Raw genomic sequence first — 20,423 nt, 5'->3', positions numbered from 1 at the left:
ATACTATATATACATATATATATTTATTTATATTATACTAGGGAGTATTATTATTATTTTTATTATATCTTTTACATGCAGAACTCGAGAGCTTTTATAGCCAGAACTGAAATTCACTGCTCCGCGAGTCGCGGCCATTTTGGCCTTCCAGCTCCGCAAGTCGCGGAGGTTCCAAAACCAGCCCACAAGTTCAAGATCCAAGGCTGCCGACGGTTTTTATTTAAATATATATAATATATAAATAATTTTTATAATTATTTATATATTATATTATATTTATATACATAGTAGACTCGTAATTTTTTTTTTCCGTTGCGTCGAGCGTTGAGAGTTGGTTCATGTACCGGTTCCGGATTTTCGAACGTCCTTGCGTACGCTGAGATATTTTGTACTTTGCGTTTCGTAACTTGTACTCTTGTCATTTTTAGACGTTCCTTATCAATAAATTGAACCTTTTTAATTGTATCTTGTACTTTTGAGCTTTTTGGACCTTTGCGTCTTCAATTCGTTGTTTTCGCCTTTTGTCTTCGCACTTATTTAATATAAATGAATATTACATGAAAATGGAACAATTGCAACTGAAATCTTTACATATCGGAGGGATATTGATACTAAATATATGTTCATTTGGAGCACTATCACCCTTCTTGCTTTCTAGGTTGTTAATTCGTGTATGTATATTGCGATATTTTGATGTTTTGATGCTGACATAGCATCCTTGTTCGTGTCATGCTTCTGCCATTGGCACTTGTGTTGAAGCATGTTCTTGTCATTTTTGGGGTTTAATATATTGATGCTTTTCAAAAAAAATAAAAAAATAAAAAAAATAAAAAAATAATAAGAAACACAAATGGTAAATGGGGAGTTAATAATAGGACAAAATTGCTCATTTCGTCCTTGTGTTTTCCACGTTTTGCCTGTTTCATCCATGTGTTTTATTTTTTGCATTTTTCATCCTTAAAAGCATTTTAAAGTCCCAATTTAATCACTCACCCTAACGAAGGTTAACCGACTCCGTTAAATATATTCATAGAGAGTATCAACGTAATCTTCAACTAATTAATAAAATGAGAGAGTTTAATTAGTAATTTTTTATGAATCGATTGAAAGTTTAATTTATAAGCAACTTCAAAAAAATTATTTGAGTTTTGTTCATTTCTACAACTAGTTTTTACGTTGATTTCGTCAGATAAAAGGGGAGGAAGAAATGGTGTTAAATTGGTCGCAAGTGGTGATACCTGCACCTATTCCAAATAAAAGCCCCAAATTCTTTTTACTCATATGATTAATCTAATCTAAATACAGAATTTACGCATCAATAACTATTAAACTCTCAACTTCTAATCAGACACATCATTCATAGAAGCATACAATGAGGTTACTCGTGATGCAGTTTCGATAAGGATAAGTTTAATCGAGAGAGTTATTGGGTATTAATTTAAAAGATTAAAATAAATGAATTTAAATTTATTAGTTAAAGATTAAAAATGGAAGCGATTGATAAAAAATGAATTTTCACAATCGATTGATAAAAAATTGTTACTAATTCAACTCTCTCATTTTATTAATTAGGTAAAGATTACGTGAATAGTCCCTATAAATAGTTTTAACGGACTCAGTTAACCTTCGTTTGGGCGAGGGATGAAATTGAGACTTTAAAATGCTTTTAAGGATGAAAAAAGCAGAAAATAAAATACAGGAATGAAACGAGCAAAAAGTGAAAAATACAGGGATGAAATGGACAATTTTGTCTAATAATAATATGGAGTAATTTTTATGGTAATTGGAACAAAGTTTTGAGATTGTAAGTTCCTGGTGAGGCGGGTTTTTGGTTCCACATTTGATGAGCCATTTGTTTGTATGTTGTTTCGGTTAGATGATATGAGTCCCAAAACACATACTCTTGAGGCTTCTCACACACTTTAAATTCTTTCACTCCTCTCTTCCCTCCACAGCTGAATGTTCCTCTAAATCGCCCTGTCCCGCAGCACGCTGTTTTCCCTTGCTTATACCCTAATAATCCAAACATTAATTTAATTCATTTATTTCTCATCCATCAGTTAGCTAGCCAGGTAATAAATTAATTAAGTCCAACATATATAATATATATATATATATATACCGTATTTGAATGGATGTCTAAGTCTAGCCTCTAGATTGGTATGGAAGTCGTAGAGTGAATATTTGAATCCTTGGAGTTGAGTTGCTAATGTTTCTAGTGTATTGGCGAGTGCTTGGTTATGTAGTTTTGCTAGCAAAGAAGCCGATTCAATGCAAGCACCGGAGTCGGTTGTTGGATTAGGAATGATCCTGATGCCCGGAAGACAACCTAATGGTCCCAAATTGATAAACCCAAATTTCCTGCCTCCTCTTTTGTGCAAATCCTGCCAAGTTCATCTCATCTCATTTCAGTTATTAATTAACTAAGATTCCATTTTTTGTTAAAAAAAAAAAAGACAACCAAATTCTTCAATTGTGTAATTAAATTCAAAGCTATTAGTATATATTAGTATTTTGGTGTTTAATTAACACAACTTACTTTGATTGCGATAGTCAAATTGGCAATGACAATATGTACAAGGTGGGAGTTGGAGTAGGATGGGTTGAAACGGGTGGAATTGGTGATCATGTAAGGATTTAAGTAGTCATTAGTTCCAATGCTGAACAAGTAGACAGCTTTAGACAATGTGTTTCTAGCCTCCCTATCCCCATATCTTTTTCGCAATCGATTCTCCACTCTCTTGTGATACCTTATTTGAGTCTCAAGACTGATTACCTATATATCATATCAAAAACATCATCATCAGGCTGCTTAATTATCTAACAATTATATACTATAAATTTTAAATCTATAAATTCAAACAACACTGCACATATGAGATGATGCCTAACTAATTAAAATGCTCACAATTTCAACTTTCTTTATACGAGTACGTATTAATTCTTGTTAGTACGTACTTAGGTGTGTATTGAAAGTTATTATGTCGTACATGTGCAAATTTGCCGCTAAAGAAAATGAAATAAAATACTAGTTATGCCATATAATTGATCGATGATACCAATTAGACCATTTGTTATGGTTCGGGTTGGGTTTTTCTTATAATATGACAGTGTGAATTGAAAAAGTAAAGTTATAGTGGTATGGGTTTGAGTGTTAGTTTATAGTGTTGTGGTGACGTGACAAAAATATACTTGGAAGTTAGATAAAATAGGAACTAAAATAATATATATATATATATATATATATATATATATATATATAATAGGAACTAAAATAATATATATATATATATATATATATATATATATATATATATATATATATATATATATATATATATATATATATATATATATATATATATATATATATGGATAAGATCAATGGAAAAGTAACCAATTGGGGGAAATGGGTGAAGTAATTTTTTTTTTTAAAATTTTGGTTTTTTTCGATTTTTTTTCAGGCCAAGATCACACAAAAATATGAACATTTTAAAAAAAAACACTTCGTGATAAATGTTATTATTTAGGCGGGAAAATGATCGATAAAAATAACATTCAAGATAATATTGATCGTGAAGAATGTTAATGATAATATTGATCGTGAATAATGTTAATCTTCGAACGTTTTTTTTTCTTCATGTTTTGTGAAGTACTTTTTGTCAAAATTTAGCCCGATTTAGAGTTTAGGGTTTAGTGTTTTGAGTTTAGTCCCTAAACCCAAAACCCCAAGCTCTAAACTGTTCGTGTTAAAAACTCTATTTAAATCCTAAATCTAAATCCTAAACCCTAAATTTCTAAACCCTAATATCTAAACCCTAATTTCTAAACCCTCAAAATACGCTCGAAAAACACGATAATTGTTATATATTATTTCTTCGAGCGTTTTTCCGCCAAAATAAAAACATTTATCACAAAGTGTCTTTTTTAAATGTTCATATTTTCATCCAATCTATAATGTTCGTGAACAAATTTTTTTCAAAAAACGATAAAAAAAATTGCTTCCCCCCGCTTCCCCCAATTGGTTACTTACCCATTGATCCTACCAATATATATATATATATATATATATATATATATATATATATATATATATATATATATATATATATATATATATATAATTAAATGGCCAGTAAAAAAAAGCAATGGCTGTTGCTCGTTCCATGGAAATACCACTTTTGAGCCAAGCCCCATAATAAAAAATTCAAGGTGTCGGTTTTTGCCAACAATGCAACCCACGCCGTGAGTCAACAAGTGTAATTAACGGTTGTAGACAAATTTAATTCAAGACTCTCCGGGAGGAAAGCTAGATCGATCTCATTTGGTGGAAGACTAACCCTTTAAATCCGTTCTTCATAATTTACCGCTATATTATTTCTCACTTTTAGGGCCCAGTCGAGTGTTATACAACATCTTAAGAGTTTTAGATGAAATATTTTTTTGGGTGGGTCGGGAGAGAGTACCAAAATACCATGGGTTAAATGGGTCGAAGTAATCTCTTCATATGACAACGGGGGTTTAAACATCAGGTCACTTATGGGGGAAAATCTTTCCTTTCTAGACAAGTGGTGGTGGTGTTACAAAAAATGAACCTAACTCGTTTTGGGCGAAAACTATCACTTCTATATAGGGCGGGCTGTCATCATCTTCTGGATCACACAGGCCGCAAGGCAGGAGTAAGAGATAGACTAATATTGTTCGTGCAGGGTTTGAAATAGACAAGAAGATTAATGGATTCCGCAGCTCCTTCTCACGTGTCATTGATGATGGAGATTCTACGCTTTTCTGGATAGATCCATGGCTAGTCGAATCGACACTAAAGGAATAGTTTAAATGGCTATATCATCTAGTCGTGGATGCAGGTGCAAAGGTTCGAGATAGAATTGAATGAATGGGTCAAGATTGCATACCAAAATGGAGTTGGAATCGTGAACCATGTGAGAGAGCACTCGACGAACTCACTGAGCTAACCAATCTCTTAAGTTCTCATAACAAACTTGACAGGTCAAATGATTCATGGCATTAGAAGCTCGCAAGTAATGGAATGTTCTCAACTAAGGAGTTATGTAAATTGATTGACGAAAACACTAAGCAGGTGGGTCACATGTTGAAACACTCCGAAACAACCTAGTATCGTGTGTGGAAAGCAGTAGAATGGTCAGGTGCATACCTTATATGGAAGAATCGTAACTCCAAAGTCTTCTCAAATACATCATGGAATGGCCCGACCGCTTTGATGGAAATTCAACTTAAATCTTTCAAGTGGATTTTGCTAAGGGCGAAGAATAATAAGATTGATTGGTTGAAGTAGCTCAATCCTGGATCATGTGCAGACGTGCCATAATAGTGATCGGAGCTGGTTGCCTTCTCAACAACTAGCACACGACATATACTAGGGCTGCTGCTTTTGAACAACCGAGTTCTACATCAATTCATAGTTTTTTTGCAAGCTTCTGATGTGCATGTATATATGTTTGTCGAGTGATGTAATTTTATAACTTCTCCTGTAAGGAGTGGCTCTATGTCACCTCTTGTTTTCGTTGTTTTATAAAATTTTGCTTTTCAACAAAAAAAAAAAAAAAAAAAAAAGTTAACGGTCTTTAAGAAATTAACGATGACAAATGACCAACAAAAAATAAGTATGTTTCAGTATTTTGGTTTAAGGGACGGTCTTAGCGGATTGGAAAGCGAGAGTGATGTCGTTTGGTGGATTCCTAACCCTAATCAAATCGGTGCTTCGTAGTCTTCCAGTATATGCCTTCTCCTTATTCTGTGCTCCATCGTTTATTCTCAACTTGCTCGAAGGTTTGCGTCGTAAATTTTTTAGGGACGGGTCGGGGGATAATTCGAAAATTTCATGGGTAAAATGGGATACTATACTACTTCCATATGAGGGCGGAGAGTTAAACATTGGAACTCTCAAGGCAAAAAACTTAGCTTTGGTAGGGAAATGGTGGTGGCGTTTTTGAACCAAATTAAATGTGTTTTGGGTTAATATAATAAAGAGCATTTATGGGCGGGATAGGGGTTTGGGTCAAGAAGGAGCACAAAACCTAACGAAGTGCTCTACTTGGAATGGCATTCCAAATGTAGGGGGAATAGATTCTTTAGATTTGTCCTTTACTAACTCGTTTTTGAAAGTTATTGGCTTGGGAGATGACACGCTTTTTTGGAAGGACCGATGGCTCGGAAACCACATTCTTAGTAATTCGTTCGGGTGACTATTTCACTTTGAAACAAATAAACAGGTGCTGCTGAAGGATCGTATAGTAAAAGATGGAATATCATGGAATGTTTCGTGGTTTTGAAATCGCTCCCCAAGTGGCTAAACAAGATCAGAACTCGACGACCTAAATGTTTTACTTTCAAACTTCAAATTTGCGGATAAGAACTATGATACTTGGAGTTGGAACCTTCAAAACAATGGATTATTCTCAACGAGTAGGTTATCAAAGTTGATCGATGAAAAGCTGCTTACAGACACCTCGTTGCAGCCTAATGTTCCTCGACAAGCTACTGTTCAAATTCAATCCCGCAAAAAATAGGAATATTCGTATGGCGTACTCGACTTGGACGATTACCAACTAAAGTTGAGCTAGAAAAGTGTGGTATCGACCTAGGTTTGATTCGATGTTCGGTGTACGATAGTGACGTAGAGACAGTTGATCACATCTTTCTTCATTTTCCTATCGCTAAAGATATATGGGCCCGAGTTTTTCGATGGCGGAATTTCGATAGTATCACCCATTTAGCTGTGGACGAAATGTTTCAAGGAAAAGGAAACGTGGGTTTCTCCTCAAAACTATGGCAAGCCGTTGAATGGGTATGCGGATATCTCATATGGAGGAATAGAAATCATACTATTTTTCGAGAGAATAAAGGAAATGGACCTATGATTTTAAATGGAATTCAAGTGAAGTTTTTCGAATGGATATCAAAACGCTCGAAGAAAACATCTCTCGATTAGAATTAATGGCTCCTTAATCCAAGATCTTTTGATGATCATGGCTAAACGTTCTTATTTAGTATATTTCTCAGAAGTAAGTTTATAGTGAAATAGATCTCGTTTTAGCATTTTAGTACTCGGTACTTAGTTTTGTTGATCATGGCATGCCTACATTGTAATTGTAGATGTTGTTGTTAATAATAATATTTTTTTTTTTTTTTTTTTTTTTTGAAAGATCAATAATAATATTTTTCTGCCTTTAAAAAAATTGTATTTGATTATATATATATGTACTTTAGAAAATAAGTGATGTATGACTTTACTGAAATCGAAGTCAAGAATGCTATTTGGTCCTGTGATAATGAGAAATCGCCTAGGCTCGACGGGTTTACTTTCAAGTTTGTCAAGTTCTTTTGGGATCTTATCAATCCTGATATCTTCGGAATGGTGACGGATTTTATGATGAATGCGTTTATTCCATGTGGTTGCAGTAGCTCATTTTTTTCTCTCATCCCCAAGAAGGAAAACTCGAGTCATGTTCAAGACTTTCGTCCTATAAGTCTAATTGGGATTCAATATAAAATAATTGCTAAAATTCTAGCTATTAGACTTGCTTCGGTTATCGATGAGTTAATTGGTCCAAATCAAACGGCTTTCATCAAAGGTAGGCAAATCTTGGATGGCCCTCTCATGATCAATGAAGCAATCACATGGTGCAAAAAAATAAAAATAAATAAGAAAGCTTTGAAGTTTAAAATTGATTTTGAAAAAACTTTTGACTCTATACATTGGGACCATATTTTAAATATGATGCGCTATATGGCTTTCAGTACGAGATGGATTATTTGGATTCGGGCTTGCTTGGTTTCTTTAGAAGCTTCTCTTCTCTTAAATGGCAGTCTTTCAAAGGAATTTTCGATTGAAAGAGGGCTACGCCAAGGCGACCCTCTATCACCGTTCCTTTTTATTATTGGCATGGAGGGTCTCCAAGTGGCTTTAAAAGATGCTACAGAAGTGTCATTGTCTCAATCGCTACGTATTGGTAATGATCCTCTTTGCTTCGATCTCTCTTCATGTTTTTATGCGGATGATGTTATTTTCGTAGGAGAATGGAGTGATTCTAATCTTGAAAACTTAATTCTCATTCTCGCATGCTTCTTTACGGTCTCGAGGCTAAAAATTAATCCTCACGGCCATAAGTCATCACTTTTCGGCATTGGTGAGTCGCCCATTTTGGTTTCGAATGCTGCAAATTCTATTGGTTGTTTAGCGTCCTTTGGTTTCTTTCACCCATTTGGGCATACTGGTAGGGCGCAATATGATAAAAAGCGGCTAGTTGGGATCCGATAATTGAAAAAGCGAAAAAGCTTTTAGCATCTTGGAAATCGAACCTCATATCCATGGGTGGACGTCTTACCCTTATTAAATCTGTTTTGAGTTCAGTAGGTATGTATTACATGTCCTTGTTTAGACCTCCAAAAAAAGTCATTAATCAACTTGAATCGTTATGGGCGTCCTTCTTTTGGGGTGAAAAAGATAACACACGAAAAATACATTGAGTCTATTGGCGGCTAATCCTTAACTCTTTTGATAAAGGTGGGTTGGGTGTTCCAAGTCTTAACTCGTTAAATTTGGCTTTGATTTACAAATAGAGATGGAGAATTGTCATTAATAAAAATGCTATCTTGGTGAAGTTGATTGCGGCAATACATGGGAATTCTCAGGCAGCTTGTTTACCATGTAGTTCTAATGCGGAAGGTACGTGGCCTACAATTATTAAAAAAGTCGACCTTCTACACCGTGATTATTCCATTGATGCTTCTCTTCATCGCATTCGGATAGGTAATGGGCAGAATACAGGTTTTTGGCTTGATCCATGGATTAATGGTATTGCGCTAGCATCGCGATTTCCTAGAGTAATGTCGTTAGATTCTACCACACAAAGTGTAGTGGCTGCTCGTCATTCAGGTAATTCTTGGGTGTTTTGTTGGCGTAGAGAACCGCGTTATGAAATTGAAATTGAACATCTTCGCGAACTTAATTCTATTCTCCAGGGCTTTTCCCTCTCCTCTGAACCGGACAAATAGGTTTGGGATGATGACAGCTTTCGCGTTTCCAAGGTTAGAAATCTCACAGATAACCATGATTTAGCTCCATTCGTCTCCGCAACTACATGGTGTGCACAAGTCCCCATCAAAGTGAACATTTTCATTTGGCGTTTCAAGCTTGACCATCTTGCTTCTAAAGCTAATCTAGAGGCTCGTGGGGCAGAGCTAGAAGATTCGGGCTGTTGTATGTGCTCAAATTCTTTTGAAGACATCAACCACTTATTTATTAATTGTAATACAAGTCGGATTATATGGTCGAAGATTGAACAATGGTTAGGCGTGATTTTTCCTCATTGGGTTTCTTTGGTGGATTTGTGGGAATGAATTGATGGGATCCCTATTGTTCGAAACAATAGGCTCATTGTCACAATTGTCTCATATGCTACTCTTTGGAATATTTAGAGATTGCGAAATAGTATTATTTTTCAAGGACTCCTCGTTTAGAAGATGTCATGTGATCGACAACATAGTGGCGTCAAGTTTTAATTGGATCAATGTCTGTTTCCGTAAGAAGACATGTAATTGGAACACTTGGTTGCAATCACCTCCTTCTTCCTTGTAATTATTTGTATTCTCTCGTTGTATTTGTTGTTTTCTAGCTTTTGTGCTAGTTTTATTTTAATAAAATTTTAGCCGTTCAAAAAAAAAAAAACATATATGATACTTTGAATCTTATTGTATATATCACAAACTAGTCAACTACTATACGAGTGGTACAAAAATGTTGAGATATGAGCCCAATCAAAGGTGTCTTCGAACATAGGCAAAATGAACAATTGCCTAGGATCTAAAATTTTTGAAAGGGTCCAAATATTTTAATATATATATATATATATATATATATCTTAAAATAGTAAAGTAAATAAAAAATATGTCCGATAAATTAATAAAAAATGATAAGTTTTAATACTATATAAAAACACTTTAATACACATGTATTTGAGAACTTTTTTTTATTGGTTAATTTTAATATTATATTATTATATGCATTTATAATTTTAACGTGTATAAGAGCTCATTTTTATTTTCAGCCTGAACCTTTAAATTGTGAAGACGGCTCGGGCCCGAGTGACCCCTATCTAAAACTATATATACATATATTATATACGTATTTAATTAGTATTGGAATGGAATTTAGCCTGATGGGTGTTTTAGACCTATATGCAACTTACCACATGCGTTCATTACCACATGTTTAATGTTTTAGACCTATATGTTCAAAACTTTAACAACTCTTTTTGCTCATATGTTTGTTTTCACATGTATATCACAGTAAGTGTTATAAAAGTTAAATTGGATGTTAATTTTATTATTATTATAGATATTGTATAGTAGATTTTTTGAGTATAAATATGTGTGTTATGAGTTTATAAAACACACACTAAATATATTCTCTCATATTCTCTCATATTCTCTCTATATACTTATTAGTAGTCTACAGTAAAGAACTAGGCCACTAAAGGTAGTTATAAGCCTACTGAATTATAACACGTTATCAGCACGAAGTGCTCCGTATAATCAAGGTTTATCTAATCAAGCACACGTCACTAATCAAGGTAAGAAATTATCTAACTTTTATTAACTTCACTAACATTTATATTTATGTTATTTAAGTTATATATGGTCGGTTATACCGCCTGAATTATATTTCTGTAATCTAACTTTCATTAACTTCACTAACATTTATATTTATGTTATTTAAGTTATATATGGTCGGTTATACCGCCTGAATTATATTTTCTGTAATCTAACTCTTATTAACTTCACTAACATTTATATTTATGTTAATAAGACCTCATGATTGTACGCAACACGTCATTTAACAACACGGTACTTTATGTACGCAACACGTCATTTGACAACACGGTACCATGGGTCGAGATTAATTCCGATCAATACGAATACGATGGGGTCTTTATATGTTATCTAACATTTATGATTACTTATGCAATTAATCATTATTTATTTCATGCATACTAATGTTTATTCTTAAAAGTAAATATTAAAAGTTAAAATAAGAAAAAATAGTTTATATTTTTATTAAAAGTAATCTTAAAAGTTAAAATAAGAAAAAGTAGTTTATATTTTTATTAAAAGTAAATCTTAAAAGTTAAAATAAGAAAAAGTAGTTTGTATTTTTATTAAAAGTAAATCTTAAAAGTTAAAATAAGAAAAGTAGTTTGTATTTTTATTAAAAGTAAATCTTAAAAGTTAAAATAAGAAAAGTAGTTTGTATTTTTATTAAAAGTAAATCTTAAAAGTTAAAATAAGAAAAAGAAGTTTGTATTTTTATTAAAAGTAAATCTTAAAAGTTAAAATAAGAAAAAAAAATCTTGTCCTTTATATTACTCATACGCGTTTTGATATAGTGACTTTATTCGTTAACGTCTACTAACGACGTTACAACGGTCATATATACATAACGGTTGTTAACGTCAACTGACGACGTTACAACAACTATATTTTTCAAATATAAAATAAACATCTCCGTTTTCACATTTTCACAAATCAATCTTCATTTTTCAGATTACTACTCTCAAAAAGTTTTTGTAAAAATGATTCACACAAGGATGATTTTTCCTATTGTATTGGTCATATTAACTATCATCATTGTTGCTAATATACCACCGGGTGAACCTATATTCTATCCTGTCCTTGTGGTTTTTATTATTTGTAATCATACCATTATTCTGTTGTTTGCTACTTATGAATTTAAAATGATTCTAATTTCATTTTATTATTTGTCTATGAATAGAAGTTGATTATGATTATGATTTATGTTATTCATCTTTATGATAATAGAAAATGTCGAATTTAAAAAGGCTTAAATTTGCTCATTTAGAACAAGTGGGAACAACTACTTAACATGGGTTATGAATGTAGAAAAACATCTCGAATCAAACGGTATTTTAGAAATCCTGAATGAAAATAACAATTATTCCGAACAAGAGAAAGCAATAGTAAGTATTTTTCTTAGCAAACATATTGACGAGTCCTTAGAATCTACATATTATATGATCGAAAATTCAAGTGTATTATGGAAAATACTCAAAGATAGATACGATATTAATTATCAAAAAAATAAAAATAAAAATAATAATAATAATAATAATAACAGTGATCCATGAAAGAATAAAATTAAAGATATTAGTAGACGCTCTTATAAGAATTCCGGAGATTCTTATTAATGATCTGGTAACGTGGATCATCAGTCTAGTATTTCTTGAATACATGAACATCTTGTTTAGCTCTACAAATAAGTCCCAAAAGAAAAGAAAACGAGAGTGAATCTGTTGACAAATCTTGATTAAATTAACCCTGAGCTACCTTGAGACTTGAATGGTTTGAATTTTCTAAGATGCCTAGTTTTTTTTATGTATCACTCATAAATAAATGGTTTTAGACCATAACGCATATGTTTTATTAAGTGTTATCTTTTATGTACTTCAGATTATAACTTGTTTGCAGGTAATATAATTTGATTATCTTGCTGAAATATAACTCATTATTTGCTTATCTTATTTGAAGTTTTAGTATGAATCCTGCAGAAATACAACATCAATTAAATGGTAAAGACCTATGTATTGCAGATAGTAGTAACATACACACTATGATCAAATCTAAGAAATATTTCATTGATTTAAATCAAATGAAGGAATTATAAATACTATATCAGCTCTTGCAAACTTGATATAAGAAACGAAAAAGGCAAAATTTCATATTACTAAATGGTACGAATTTTTTGGTAAACAATGTCTTGTTTTCTCCCAAATCAAAGAGAAATTTGTTAAGTTTCTCTGATATATATCATAATGGATATGATTATCAGTCAATGATAATCGAAAATGAGAAATATCTATGTAGCATCGAAAAGCGCATAGGATTAAAAGCGCATATGATAAAAAGCGCATATGATGAAAAGCGCAGCGCATATGATTAAAAGCGCATATGATAAAAAGCGCATATGATGAAAAGCGCATCGCATATAATTAAAAGCGCATATAATGAAAAGTGCATATGACGAAAAGCGCAGCACATATGATGAAAAGCACATATGGTGATTAATGAAAATCACATATGGTGATTAATGAAAAGCACATATAGTGATTAATGAAAAGCACATATAGTGATTAACGAAAAACACATATGGTGATTAATGAAAATCACATATGGCGATTAATGAAAAGCACATTGAGAAATAATCACCAATGTTTCTTGAAAGAATTCAAGGGTATATATATGGACCAATTCATCCATCATGTGGACCATTTTTCTAATAGACGCATCTAACGCATGGTCTCATGTTTGTGTGTTATCAAGCCATAATATGGCATTTGCAAAGTTTCTTGCACAAATTATTAAATTAAGAACATATTATTCTGATTACACCATTAAAAGGATGAGACTTGATAATGCTGGTGAGTTAACATCTCAAGCTTTTAATGATTATTATATGTCTACAAGGATTGTTGTTGAACATCCAGTTGCTCATGTGCATACACAAAATTGGTTTAGCTGAATTAATAGATAAACGCTTACAGCTAATAACTAGACAATTAGAAATGAGTACAAAACTCTCAATATTTATATGGGGACATGTAATTTATATGATGTGACATTAATTCGCATTAAATCAAGTGCAAGTTATAAATATTCTCCATTACCAACTTAATTTTGGTGGAGACCAAATATTTTCCATCTTAGAACATTTGGTTGTGCAGTGTATTTTTAATTGAACAACCACAACAAATGGTTCCTCAAAGAAGGATTGAAATATATGTTAGATATGATACATCTTCAATCATAAGATATATTGTACCCATGACGGGTGATGTTTTTACAGCAAGTTTTGTCGATTGTCACTTTAATGAAACATTGTTCCCTATATTAGGGGGAGAAATGAAATATAAATAAAATGATGTTTCATGGTGTGAACATCAATTAAGGAATATTGATCATCGCACAAAAGAATGCGAAAAGAAAGTTCAAATATAATGCATATGCAAGAACTTGCAAATTAATTACTTTATGCATTTAAAGACACAAAAAATAAGTGACTAAATCATATATACCAGCAGTAAATGCTTCAGCTAGAATTGAAATTACAAAAGCTGGCAATAATGTCACTCATGAGTCTTTGCTACGGCAGAAACGTGGGAGACCAATTGGTTCCAAAGATAAAAATCCCCGAAAAAGAAAATCAGCTGATAATGAGGTAAAAGAAAGTGTTCAACAAGAACCACAAATCAATACTCCTTCTGCAGAGGATATTGATAAATGTAAATACATAAATTGCAATAAATTATGCAATATTATGAAACTGAAATGAAATGAAAAATCTTAATGAGATATTTTCATATAATGTTACAATGACATCATGAATAAAGATGATGATCTGGAACCAAAATCTGTCATTGAATATCAAAATAGACATGATTGAGCTCAACAGAAAGGAGCAATACGAGCTGAATTAGAATCACTCAATAAAAGAAAAGTTTTCGGATCAATCGTTATCACTTTTAAAGATGTGAAACGTATGGGATATAAATGAATTTTTATCCGAAAAAGAAATGTGCAAATGAAGATACAAGGCAAAACTAGACTTGTAACTCAAGGTTTCCCACAAAGACCAGAAATGAATTATGAGGAAAACTTATCCTTATGTAATGGATACAATTACTTATTAGATACTTAAACAACCTGGTAGTTACTTAAATGCATCTCATGAATGTTGTTACTACTTATCTATATGGATCACTTGATAGTGATATATATGAATATACCTGAAGGGTTTAAGGTATCAGAAACATCTAACGCAAAACCTAAAGAAATGTATTCCATTGAATCACAAAGATTTTTATATGGGTTGATACAATAGTATAACGGATTAAGTGATTACTTGATAAGAAAAGTGTATACATATAAACTTATTTGCACATGTGTTTTAATTATGAAAACAATGACCAGATATATATCGTAGTTATTTATGTCAATGGTCTTAATATCATAGGTACAAAAAAAGAGATCCATGAAGCCATTCAACTTCTAAAGAAAGAATTTGAAATGAAAGATCTCGGAAAAACCAAGTATTGCCTTGGTTTACAAATTGAACATATGCCTAATGGTTTACTTGTACATCAAACAACATATACTGAAAAGATTTTAAAACGTTTTAATATGGACAAGGCAAAACCATTAAGTACTCCTATGGTTGTTAGATCACTTAATGTTGACACTGATCCATTTCTTCCCTGTGAAGATCATGAAGATATCCTAGGACCAGAAGTACCATATCTTAGTGCAATTGGAGCTCTTATGTATCTTACAAATTATACAAGATCTGACATTTCTTTTGCATTTAATTTGTTGACAAGGTTCAGCTCAGCCCCTACCAAAAGACATTGAAATGGGATCAAACAAATAGTTTGATACCTTCGGGGAACTACTGATTTATAATTATTTTATTCTAACAACTCGAAACAAGATTTGTTTGGTTATACAGATGCAGATTATTTATCTGATCTACATAAAGCTAAATCTCAAACTGGATATGTATTTCTAAATGGAGGCACCGCAATATCATGATGTTCTCAAAACAAACACTTGTTGCAACATCATCAAATCATGCCGAAGTGATTGCATTAAATGAAGCTACTCAGGAATGATTTTAGTTAAGATCAATGATACAAATCATTATTGATTCTTGTGGACTAGAACGCGATAAAAGTCCAACAACTATCTATGAAGATAATGTAGCTTGCATAACACAGATGAAAGAAGGGTATATCAAAAGTGACCGAACAAAACACATACCTCCTAGATTCTTCTCATACACTCAAAATCTCATTAAGGACAACCAGATTGAAATGAGATATGTTCAGTCCAGTAAAAACTCTGCTGACCTTTTCACCAAAGCACTTCCAACTGCTATTTTCAGAACACACATTCATAATATTGGCATGAGGCATGTTCAGAAGATGTAACAATTCAGGTGTTGCCTACTTGAGGGGGAGTCAACTCTATGCTGCACTCTTTTTCCCTTAGCTAAAGTTTTATCCCAATGGGTTTTCTTTAGCAAGATTTTTAACGAGGCAGTACTAGTTATTCTCTAATAAAATTGTCATCCAAGGGGGAGTGTTATAAAAGTTAAATTGGATGTTAATTTTATTATTATTATAGATATTGTATAGTAGATTTTTTGAGTATAAATATGTGTGTTATGAGTTTATAAAACACACACTAAATATATTCTCTCATATTCTCTCATATTCTCTCTATATACTTATTAGTAGTCTACAGTAAAGAACTAGGCCACTAAAGGTAGTTATAAGCCTACTGAATTATAACAGTAAGTAATATTTTTTTTATTATCTATTTTTTTTTTTACTGTGATATGGATATCACAATAAGTAATAACTAATATTATTAACTACTGTATTAATTAGTAGGGAGTGCATCAGGATACAATATATTTTAAATAAATTATTATGCGTACGTTAAGTACTTAATTAACACGACTTTCACTGCGTATATTAAATTTTTAATTACTAAACGGGTTACATGATATATTTTTTTTAACCTTGGGTATCCAATTTTTTTAACCGACTAATCCCAGAGTAACTTCCCGCTTTGCGAATAACCCGAAATCATTGCAGAGTAACCTCTGTGCCCATGGAGGAGAATAATTTTTGTAGTAGTAAGGAATTGAACATTTGACCTCCACATTAGAAGGTCAGGATCTTACCATGTCACCCCCACCCCACCCCCATGGTTAACGGGTCAAATGATACCGAGTGGTTTTAGTTATGTTGTGATGACATGTTAAATGGTGTGAGAACATATCTAAATGTCATGTAAGCTAAAAGATACTACCAAAAAATAATACGTAGTATAATTTATGGTTAATGATATATCCAACATTGTTTTTGATGATAATTTTCGAGCAATACCTTCAAATAAATGGTAACACTAAAAATTGGGTAATACATTTTTTTAAGGGTAGTTTAGTTAAACTGGGTAGATCTATCAAAACCATTGTTGAAAATATTAACTCCCATAAACTTTTGGAAGTTTTTTTTACTCTTTCAAGCCCCAAGTGAAAGACTCGCTATGCGAGCTAACTAACATCGAGATGACAACTCGCTTTACGGGTTGTTCAGAGTTGTGCATGATGAACCTTCGTGACTGCAAATCTATAAGGAGGCAATTCGCTTTGCCAATAAATTTATACTTCCTCATGATTTTGAAAATGAGACCACAATAACATCATTTATTGCATATTGATCATTAACTATCACAAAATACCTGGTGATTGACTACTTACAAAAGGTCTTAGTTTCATGTCTCCACGGGTGATTGCATATTTTTACGGGGAATTGCCTAAAATATACTTTTTTCAAAGTTTTTTAAAAAAAATACACCTTTTTCAAAAAAATTGGCAATATACACCATTAGATCGAACATCATTTTGGTTGACTACCTTGTAACTTGGTCGACCACCTCATTTTTCAAGGGGGTCGACCAACCTTCATTGAAAGATTGGTCGACCACAGTATATAAATGGTCGACTCCTATTTTTTCTCTTTCTTCCCTACTTTCTAACAATGCATAGATAACCACATATCCATCACCATCAACATTTTATTTTATTTTTTATTTTTTATTTTTTTACAGTAGACCATGGTTTTAGTTTCATCAACACCTTCATTTTTTGCCTTTTGTATTAGAAATGTGCACCATTTTACAGCCAATCAAAGTTACCTTTAATTTTTAAGACTTTCAGAGGTGACCTGTGAATATAACTCCGACGAACATTCCGATGAGTTACCCATCAGAGCGCGTCAGAGATCCGAAGATGGTGGGATTTGTTTTGTTTCGTTCGGAAAACGATTTCGAGTTTAATGGTGTCGGTGGTGTCATCTAAATCATTCAAAGACGAGTTCAAAATCAATTAAATGTTGAGGTGTTTTTGAATCTTAAATGAGAGAGAAATTTATATGCAGAGAAAAAAGATAGTGAGAGAAGACATCAAGTACACATATTGACTTTTTGAAAAGTTAGTGTGTTTTTAAAATGTATTGCCTAGAGTGTATATAGGAGTCGACCATTTCTATATGGTGGTCGACCAACAATGCAATGAAGGTTGGTCGACCACCTTTAAAAATGAGGTGGTCGACCAAGCTATAAAGTAGTCGACCAAAGTGATGTTCGACCTAATGGTGTATATTGCCAATTTTTTTGAAAAAGGTGTATTTTTTTAAAAAAATTTGAAAAAAAGTATATTTGAGGCAATTTCCCTATTCTTATAGTGGAGGACCCGTCCTCAACGGTAATCTGAACACAGAAATTCGATCATATATTCATTTTTATTTGTTTACATAAGATCATTTAAATTAGTTGTGCAGCTCATATTTTAATTACAACGTATTGACTCACCAAACCCTATACTCTTTGTACGTATATGATCAGCAGTACTGTACATAAAACTGAGTCGTCGGATTTTTTATTTTATTTTTATCGTTTAGATACGATGAGATTGATAAAACATGGAGGCGTCATTGTTTATGTAGGATTAAAAAAGTAGCAATTAGAAATGCGATGGTATGAGTGGGTAGAAGCCAGCTAGGATATGTTTAGTATTAACAAATTAAAATAGTTTTGCTGAAGATATGAAAATTATATTAATTAATTTATTACGAAGTATAATTAATTAATTAATTAATGTTGCATTTAAAAGTGATGCAGAAAAATAGATCTGGTTTCCCACATTAGAAGTTGACTTTGGATAGATGCGGAGAAATAGTAATAAGGTAAGCTTCAAATTGGGAAAGTAATTAGTGTATGTTCATATTTTATTTCATTTTAAGGTGGTAAATTAATTAATTAATAAATTTGTGGAAATTAAATTAAAGTGAGTGTCTAGTGGATGGAGGGGTCGATTAATTGAAGTTCCAGAAAAATGGTTTGGTTGAAAAAATACCAAACATAATGAGTGGTCTGGTCAGGTAATATTCACTTCAAAACCCAAATCCATCTAATTTTAAGTTTTAACACGTACGTGTTACAACTTTTCTTCCATTTCGCTCTCTTTTGTTTCTCTCCTCAAATAACACAATTGATCAACTTACAAATTTCGATCTGTAATATATTATTAATTATTATATTAGCTACCTACATATATATACATAAAAATAGATATAAATATTACAGGATATAGGATAGGATAGGGATATAGAGTAGTGATTTACGTACGTACCGATCCCTGAAAGGTTTCGACCAGAGCTCCTGCTCCCGCTGATGCAAAGTTGGCCCCAATCTTATAAAACCTTTGGCTGTTTGGCGCCATATACGGGGATATAACTGGTAACTTTGCATACTCCACTTTTTTTAATTATCAAGCCGTTGTTATTTTATTAAAAAGAAAAGAAATTGTAGATGATTATATATATATATATATATATATATATATATATATATATATATATATATATATATATATATATATATATATATATATATGAAGTAATTGAATGAATTGAGAGACGTATACAGATCGAACTCATTCTTTGAGGAGCTTACAGATAAAGTCGGGAATGATACGTCCATCTGAAAAGCGGCCGGTGGGGAAGTGGAAATGTGTTCGACCGTATGGACTGAAATTAGCTTGGTCCAGACTGCTTGTCTTTATGTAGTTGTTGTTTCCAGGATCAAAAAATGAGTCTCCAAACACAAACACCGCACCACCACCTCCACCATTATTATTATTACTAGTACTTACACTAATAATTTTGTGACATTCGATTATTATTATTGGTAGACAAATATTAACCAAGGCCATCCTTATGAAAAAGAAGAAGAAGAATCCAGTCGATGCCATTAGAATTCAAATAGATCGAATAACTAACTACCAGAGGTGTCTGTGTGTGTATGCGTGCGTGGTTTAAATCACGCAGGTTATTTTACATCATCCACCTATCTAGTAGTCTAATACACACCTACCTAGTTGACTAGAAAGTTTGATTAATTAAAACCCACCCCGCCCCTAATTACTTTTAATATTATTTAAAAGGTTTTTCCTGTTCGAGATTCAGGGCTCTATCCACTTGACTATCTTGTGATGGTTTAATTATTTTTAATTTATTTATCAGAAAATAAAGATGAAAATGGATCAAATTTGATAGGTGATGTTAAATGCAAATCTATTATTTTTTTTATATTCATATTTATAATTATTTAAATTCATTTTCATCAATTCATATCTATGAATTAGTGTTGGATTTGTGAGTTACAATTCTTATTAGTTTAATTTAATTTCAAAACATTTTTAAAATCTTTTTACATGCTACCCAATCCACCAATTTATATCT

At 32.2% G+C, this 20,423-nt stretch overlaps 1 protein-coding gene across 1 annotated transcript; it reads right to left on the bottom strand.

The window, feature by feature from the left end:
• Positions 1-1,774: 1,774 nt before the first annotated feature.
• On the bottom strand, positions 1,775-20,023 carry LOC139839399 (GDSL esterase/lipase 5-like). The gene is made up of 5 exons (XM_071829461.1): positions 19,636-20,023; positions 19,313-19,437; positions 2,540-2,776; positions 2,123-2,384; positions 1,775-2,013 (listed from the first exon to the last, which is right to left on the bottom strand). The coding sequence occupies exons 1-5, from the start codon at positions 19,931-19,933 to the stop codon at positions 1,775-1,777; spliced, it is 1,161 nt and encodes a 386-aa protein (XP_071685562.1). The 5' UTR covers positions 19,934-20,023.
• Positions 20,024-20,423: the final 400 nt, after the last annotated feature.

Source organism: Rutidosis leptorrhynchoides, chromosome 4, assembly GCF_046630445.1.
Source record: "Rutidosis leptorrhynchoides isolate AG116_Rl617_1_P2 chromosome 4, CSIRO_AGI_Rlap_v1, whole genome shotgun sequence".
NCBI classification, from domain to species: Eukaryota; Viridiplantae; Streptophyta; class Magnoliopsida; order Asterales; family Asteraceae; genus Rutidosis; species Rutidosis leptorrhynchoides.
Note: the sequence above shows the minus strand (reverse complement) of the source record. Positions and strands in the feature narration are given on the sequence as shown.